Source organism: Trichomycterus rosablanca, chromosome 2 (assembly GCF_030014385.1).
Source record: "Trichomycterus rosablanca isolate fTriRos1 chromosome 2, fTriRos1.hap1, whole genome shotgun sequence".
In the NCBI taxonomy this organism is placed as follows: domain Eukaryota; kingdom Metazoa; phylum Chordata; class Actinopteri; order Siluriformes; family Trichomycteridae; genus Trichomycterus; species Trichomycterus rosablanca.
Genome location: NC_085989.1, coordinates 34,083,721 through 34,091,972, shown reverse-complemented (window position 1 = coordinate 34,091,972; position 8,252 = coordinate 34,083,721). Strand labels below are relative to the sequence as shown.

The 8,252-nt window shown below is 40.2% G+C and overlaps 1 protein-coding gene across 1 annotated transcript; it reads right to left on the bottom strand.

Moving 5' to 3' along the window:
• Window positions 1-2,077: 2,077 nt before the first annotated feature.
• On the bottom strand, window positions 2,078-2,848 carry LOC134309141 (gap junction beta-3 protein-like). The gene has a single exon (XM_062990772.1). It carries the CDS (start codon window positions 2,846-2,848, stop codon window positions 2,078-2,080), a length of 771 nt encoding a protein of 256 aa, XP_062846842.1.
• Between the last annotated feature and the right edge of the window lie 5,404 nt (window positions 2,849-8,252).

The following is an 8,252-nucleotide window of genomic DNA, read 5'->3' as shown; positions in this document are numbered from 1 at the left end:
ATAGCAATAATAATAATAATAATAATGCTTATATTTAAGCACATGATTTTTTTATCATTCGCCACAAGGTGGAGAAAAAGAGCTTTCTTTTTAAAACCTAGTTACAGCCCTTGAAATTGTTGGCAAGCTGTGCCTTTTGTTTCAGCAAGGAACAGTAGTAGCTAAGTGGGTAGGGCTGGGTTACCAACTTGAAGGTTGTTGGGTTCGAATCCCAGCTCTGCCATGCAGCCCCTGTCAGTGGCGGTTCTAGACCATGTGAGGTGGGGGGGCCAGGCAGGGGCCAGGCAGGGGCCAGTGGCTATGTTAGAGGGGCCAATTACTTTCTGCCCAAATGTGCATTGTGGGCATTAAGAAGAAACAGTCGATATTCAATAGAATTTAACATTTTATTCATGCAGTCTTCAGTCTAAAAACCCCTTAAAATGGTCCGACTGAAAAATGTGGGTTACTTTGGTGTGCAGCTTTGTCGCCGTGTGTTCGCAAGGGTGAGGTGACTCACTCATTAGGGGGGCCGTAGGGGGGGCCAAGCTGGTTGTCACAGGGGCACTGGCCCCCGCTGGCCCCCCCCAGAATCGCCACTGGCCCCTGTTGGACCCTTTAGCATGGCTTCCCCCATGACTGCCTCTGCACTCTTACCCCAGCTTCCACAGAAGCTGGAATATGCAAATAAAAAATATAATTTTACTGTGCATGACAAATAAAGGTGTTCCACCTGTCATCGATTATCCTTCAGGAGGTTTAAATGTTTGGGTAAAAATATTCGACAAATACTAATATTGTTCCTTAACTTGTCCTTTTTATTGTAGCATTCATTACGCTACATATCCTTCTGAGACCCAGCAATTCATTTTTGTCCTCTGTGGTAGACATGTGTCTGAGATCTCTAACTCAAGCACCATTTGTGCAATCCATTTGAACACTCCATTTGAACACTACTGTTCTATATAGAGTACATCCTGGGCTTTTCAGTAATGTCACATTTGTGGGGGTGTGGCAAACATAGCTCACGAACTTTCTTTTCAAAGTGGCTACAATCTCATACCCCACATTTTATGGCAACAAGCAAGCAGTTTTTTGCTGATATTATGTTTCTGTTGCTAATAATCAAATTGTTTCATCAATATGAGAGTCTTAACTTCAATTTAGAAACATTTCAGAAATGTACAGCAATTTTACCCCTTTCAAAACACAACATTTATTCAATGTCCTTTGTAGTGGACAGCGGGACTTACTACCTCCTGTTTTACTATACAAGGAAGCAAAGGGCTGAGTATATTTTATTCATAAATTATGCAGATTTAGAGCTGTCAGGAGATCTGTAGATCTGGGAGAAGAGGAGGCCTGTTGAACCACAGTCCAATGACAGTGTCAAAAAATATGAGGCACTGCATTTGCCAAAAATGCTGAATGCAGTACATGCATCACCATGCAGGAGAGCAGGATGCAAAGGGAAAACATTTGTCAAATGTATTAAATGTTACATGTTTTTGTGTGTGTTTCAAAGACAAAAAAACTGCTTCCTGTTATACCATGTGTGATGCTGTAAATGCTGTGTGATGTGATCTTTAGGTGACTATCTAAATAAATGCAATTAAAAAAATATATATTTCACTCCAAGATTTTAATTGAAATCTATACAAAAACAATACAATAATAATACAATATTATTACATTACACCATTACATTTTTTGATCAAACAAGACCTGATGTCTACTACAAAGGACAGATGATAAAAACAAATAAATAACATTGAAAAATAAATTGTTTCTTTCAACAATTCTTTCTACAATACTTAAATTATCAAAAAAAAAATCTAAATATCTAAACCATTTTCCCTCTGGGTCTCAGGAGGATATGTTAGTATCTATCAAAAAGGAACAGCTGGAAGGAACAGTAACTTTTTTTGATGTCATTTGCATTTTGATCATTTGAACCTGGTAGAAGCACTTTGATTAATCTCTTTCTTTAAGGAATGCATAACATAGTTTTAATAATGAAAAACACAACACCATAAGTAATCAAATAAAACAACCATATAGACTATTTGACATGTTTATATTTGTCTCACTAACAATATTACAATTGCTTTTCTGACTTTTCAGGACACGCTGTCTTGTAGTCTATTGAGCTTAATGGTAAGTTACACTCATCACATCCTGGTTGGTTACACTTTTTGCGTGAGGTGACACTGCGTCCCTTTTGAGTAAAATGCAAAATACGCATGCCGATCAGGTAGAAGATCTCAGACACGTTCAGTATTATGCAGATAGCTGAAGCCCCCACCATGAAGTAAGTGAAGACCCTTTTCTCAGTCGGTCTAGCTATGTAGCAGGTCGCATGTCTGCAGGGTTCAACATCACACACCACGCTGCGGGGCATGTCAAAGTTGTTGTAGAGACTATGTAGCAGGTAGAGAAATCCTATCTCCACTCCTGTCTTGACAAAAAGACTGATGAGATAAGTCCACCACAGACCACCATGCTTCTGCCCAGGGTTGTCATAGAGTTTTGCCTCATCACCATGCGTTAGGCGGTACTTGCGCTCACGATCTTCACGGTACCACACATGCATCGCGACCAAAAAGGATGGGCAGGTAACAAAGATGAGTTGTAAGGCCCAGAGTCGTGTGTGCACTATGGGGAAGTAGTAGTTGTAACAGGCATTGGGGCAGCCAGGTCTTTTTGTGTCACAATCAAAATCCTTTTGATCATCAACCCACACACGCTCTGCAGCTACAACAAAGACCATGACGCGGAACATGAACACCAAGGTCAGCCAGATGCGCCCAAAACCAGTGGAGTACTTACTCACTCCACTGAGAAGGGATTCTAAAGTCTTCCAATCCATTCTAACAAAAGATTTGGTGTATATGGGTTAGGGAGGTTTACAAAGACGGCAGTCAGATATTCTTGTGATTTATAGGAAGTTGGAAAGAGCACACTGCAGTGAATGGCAGCCTAAATAAAACAGTAGAAAAAAAACATAAGCACAATATAAAAATAGCTGTAGCAGCTTTTTACTTTATTATAAATGTGATATGAACTTTAACACAAATATGCATATATTTGTTTATTCGGATTTTTAACATCATGTTTTACACTTTGGTTACAATCATGACAGAAACGGTAGTTACTCATTACACAAGGTTCTTTAGTTCACAAGGATATATCGAACACAGTCCTGGGCAATTTAATATCTCCAATTCACCTCACTTGTATGTTTTTGACTGTGGGAGGCAACCGGAGCTGCCGGAGGAAACCCACGCAGACACGGGGATAACATGCAAACTCCACACAGAAAGGACCCGGATCACCCAACCTGGGAATCGAACGCAGGACATTCTTGCTGTGAGGCGACAGTGCTACCCACCGAGCCACTCAAGTTTTACATTACATTCCCGTGTATCTTCAATATTTTACATTTTCGGCATTTAGCAGATGCCTTTATCCAAAGCGACAAGGTACTGTGACAGTATACAGTCTTAGCAATTGAGGGTTAAGGGCCTTACTCAAGGGCCCAACAGCAGCAACCTGGCAGTGGTGAGGCATGAACCAGCAATCTTCTGATTACTAGTACAGTACCTTAACTACTAGGCTACAACGTCCATACCAGTTGAATGATTGGAACATACTTCTTTGTCAAAGGAAGTTCACATTTTTACAATTGTATGTTTATAAAATATTTATTACAGAATATGCTTGTTTAAAAATAACAATTCATTCATCAACCTAGATTATTCTACAGTAGTAAAAAAAAAAGAGTTTTAAGAATGTTTTGCTGTTGTTTTTGTTGTTTTCCAATCATTTAGACAAGGAAAAGAACAGGTGCTACAGTATTAAATGAAAAGTATACTGTACAAAAGTGTCTTCTGGTATTAAAAACATACAAATTACAAAGAGTTTTCCACTGTATGTACTAGTATTTTTCAATACTAACAAAAACTTAAGAAAGGAATCATACCTATAATATTGCTTTATCCATCATTTCCATTCTCTGCATAAAGAGTTCAATATTTTCGTACAAGATTGCCTGTATGACCAACTTCCTTTGAATGTTTATTCACTCTAAGGCTGTGTGATATCACTGGAATGCCTTCTGACACAATGAAACAACTTATGTTTCAGAAAGAGGTGTGGTTTTGATACTTCAAAATGCTTATCTTGACATTGGCATGACTTGGAAGGTGTATTTGAAGTGGCTACGCCAAGTCCACTTTAAATACCCAATACAGTTTTGCACAGAAAAAAAGTTGTTCCATCAACAATATTTTGCTATAAAGAAAACTTTAACATGTTCCTTTGTTGTTACTTTTGTTTTTTTTATGTAATTCCAGTTTGTAATCTTAGATAGGATCATATTATGCTGGCTTGATTTTTTTTTTTTTTGCAGGAGGCTTATCTATAACTGAAATGACAAATTATTTATCTTTATTTTGGGCCTGGTCACTCCAACCGCAATCTGGGTTGCCAGTTTCAACCTATTTACTTAAGAGAAAAAAAATCTAAAACTGTTTAACTAATACACAAGCACACCCATAATGTACCTTATAACAAATGATCTATTATTTTACAATGCATATGAGTAAAACCAGACAGGGTGTGGATTAATCAAATTGTTTATTTTTCAGGGAGTTACTTCAAAACTCCAGCTACTGCTAACTACATAGTGTGGGTGAAAGTTTCGTATGTCCCTAGTTTTACTTTATATATCCACTGTTAATTCTCATTGTCTAAGTACTTTTAATCAGAACACCCCTTTAAATTAAGTAGCCAACCCTGTAATTTGGTAAAATATGGTAAAATATGTCCATGAGAATGGGTTTGTCCTAAATTATGCGAATAATTTTAAAACCCAAACACGTTTAACACTAAGACCAATGTTAATTTTTGGTATTAAAATGCAAAAAGTAAAAAAGTAAAATGAAGGGTGTCATTTACATGTATTTAATTGAAAATAGAACAAAGTTATTTAACGTTTTACTTTATCAACTATATAAATCTATATCATTTTTTATAAATGTACGATTATTTCTAAGGACGTCACGGTGGCTCGGTAAGTAGAACTGTCGCCTCACAGCAAGAAGGTCCTGGGTTCGATCCCCAGGCGGGCGGTCTGGGTCCTTTCTGTTTGTCTCTGTGGGTTTCCTCCGGGGCCTCCGGTTTCCTCCCACAGTCCAAAAACTTGCAGTCAGGCTAATTGGAGACACTGAATTGCCCTATAGGTGAATGGGTGTGTGTATGTGTGTGTGTCTGCCCTGTGATGGACTGGCGCCCCGTCCAGGGTGTTACTGTGTTCCTTGTGCCCATTGAAAAGCTGGGATAGGCTCCAGCGCAACCCCAATTGGATAAGCAGTTAGGAAAGTGAGTGAGTGAGATTATTTATCATGATAAATTAGGCAGTAAATTTTAGAAATGTTTATTACAGTCTATAACATAAGTAAAAGATTACGGGTAAATTAGCATTAGATACTGTCACGAGTGGGTATAAAAGAGAAACTAATGAAAGGCTCATTTGTTTATGAACAAGGATGGGTTAAAGTTTGCCATATTGTAGAAACTGGATATTAACGTCATGTTTTATACTCTTTGGTTACATTCATGACAAGACAAGTAGTTACTCATTACACAAGGTTTATCAGTTCAAGTTTAACGTCAAACACAGTCATGGACAATTTTGTATCTCCAAGTCACCTCACTTGCATGTTTTTGGACTGTGGGAGGAAACCAGAGCTTCCGGAGGAAACCCACGCAGACACAGGGACAACATGCAAATCCACACAGAAATGACCCGGACTGCTCCACCTGGGAATTGAACCCAGGACCTTCTTGCTGTGAGGCAACAGTGCTACCCACCGAGCCACCATGCCACCCTGTCATGACCAAACTGTTATGACTGAAAACAATGTTTCTCAATTACATTTAGGAAATTACCTTGCTCAGGTGGCGCAGGGGTTACACACACACACACCAGAGCTCATAAATCACAAATTCAAATCTCTCGCTTTTGATTGGGAAATTGGTTCTGATTAGATTGGAAGAAAATTGATCAATGATTCAGATTCAGTAAAATATTTAAATCTGAAGAAATCTCAAAAAATCTGGCAGTACATAGATGTGTGTTTGTGTGTGTGTGTTTATACCACTATTCACTGATAACAGTCTGAATCATTTAGTTTTTCCCAAAAATGAGTTGAACCATGGACTTATCTGACTGTCTAGACAGCTCTGAGACATTTCTATATACATCGATCAGCCATAACATTAAAACCACCTTTTTTTTTAACACACTGTCCATTTTATCAGCTCCACTTACCATATAGAAGTACTTTGTAGTTCTACAATTACTAACTGTAGTCCATCTGTTTCTCTGCATGCTTTGTTAGCCCCCTTTCATGCTGTTCTTCAATGGTCAGGACTCTCCCAGGACCACCACAGAGTAGGTATTATTTGGGTGGTGGGTCGTTCTCAGCACTGCAGTGACACTGACATGGTGATGGTGTGTTAGTGTGTGTTGTGCTGGTATGAGTGGATAAGACACAGCAATGCTGCTGGAGTTTTTAAACACCTCACTGTCACTGCTGGACTGAGAATAGTCCACCAACCAAAAATATCCAGCCAACAGTGCCCAGTGGGCAGCATCCTGTGACCACTGATAACGGTATACAGTGTATCACAAAAGTGAGTACACCCCTCACATTTCTGCAGATATTTAAGTATATCTTTTCATGGGACAACACTGGCAAAATGACACTTTGACACAATGAAAAGTAGTCTGTGTGCAGCTTATATAACAGTGTAAATTTATTCTTCCCTCAAAATAACTCAATATACAGCCATTAATGTCTAAACCACCGGCAACAAAAGTGAGTACACCCCTAAGAGACTACACCCCTAAATGTCCAAATTGAGCACTGCTTGTCATTTTCCCTCCAAAATGTCATGTGATTTGTTAGTGTTACTAGGTCTCAGGTGTGCATAGGGAGCAGGTGTGTTCAATTTAGTAGTACAGCTCTCACACTCTCTCATACTGGTCACTGAAAGTTCCAACATGGCACCTCATGGCAAAGAACTCTCTGAGGATCTTAAAAGACGAATTGTTGCGCTACACGAAGATGGCCAAGGCTACAAGAAGATTGCCAACACCCTGAAACTGAGCTGCAGCACAGTGGCCAAGATCATCCAGCGTTTTAAAAGAGCAGGGTCCACTCAGAACAGACCTCGCGTTGGTCGTCCAAAGAAGCTGAGTGCACGTGCTCAGCGTCACATCCAACTGCTGTCTTTGAAAGATAGGCGCAGGAGTGCTGTCAGCATTGCTGCAGAGATTGAAAAGGTGGGGGGTCAGCCTGTCAGTGCTCAGACCATACGCCGCACACTACATTAAATTGGTCTGCATGGCTGTCACCCCAGAAGGAAGCCTCTTCTGAAGTCTCTACACAAGAAAGCCCGCAAACAGTTTGCTGAAGACATGTCAACAAAGGACATGGATTACTGGAACCATGTCCTATGGTCTGATGAGACCAAGATTAATTTGTTTGGTTCAGATGGTCTCAAGCATGTGTGGCGGCAATCAGGTGAGGAGTACAAAGATAAGTGTGTCATGCCTACAGTCAAGCATGGTGGTGGGAATGCCATGGTCTGGGGCTGCATGAGTGCAGCAGGTGTTGGGGAGTTACATTTCATTGAGGGACACATGAACTCCAATATGTACTGTGAAATACTGAAGCAGAGCATGATCCCCTCCCTCCGGAAACTGGGTCGCAGGGCAGTGTTCCAGCATGATAATGACCCCAAACACACCTCTAAGACGACCACTGCTTTATTGAAGAGGCTGAGGGTAAAGGTGATGGACTGGCCAAGCATGTCTCCAGACCTAAACCCAATAGAACATCTTTGGGGCATCCTCAAGCGGAAGGTGGAGGAGCGCAAAGTCTCGAATATCCGCCAGCTCCGTGATGTCGTCATGGAGGAGTGGAAAAGCATTCCAGTGGCAACCTGTGAAGCTCTGGTAAACTCCATGCCCAGGAGAGTTAAGGCAGTTCTGGGAAATAATGGTGGCCACACAAAATATTGACACTTCAGGAACTTTCACTAAGGGGTGTACTCACTTTTGTTGCCGGTGGTTTAGACATTAATGGCTGTATATTGAGTTATTTTGAGGGAAGAATACATTTACACTGTTATATAAGCTGCACACAGAGTACTTTTCATTGTGTCAAAGTGTCATTTTGTCAGTGTTGTCCCATGAAAAGATA

Bases quoted from the DNA above. Each gene is read 5' to 3' on its own strand.
- LOC134309141 (XM_062990772.1), bottom strand. From the start codon at position 2,848: ATGGATTGGAAGACTTTAGAATCCCTTCTCAGTGGAGTGAGTAAGTAC.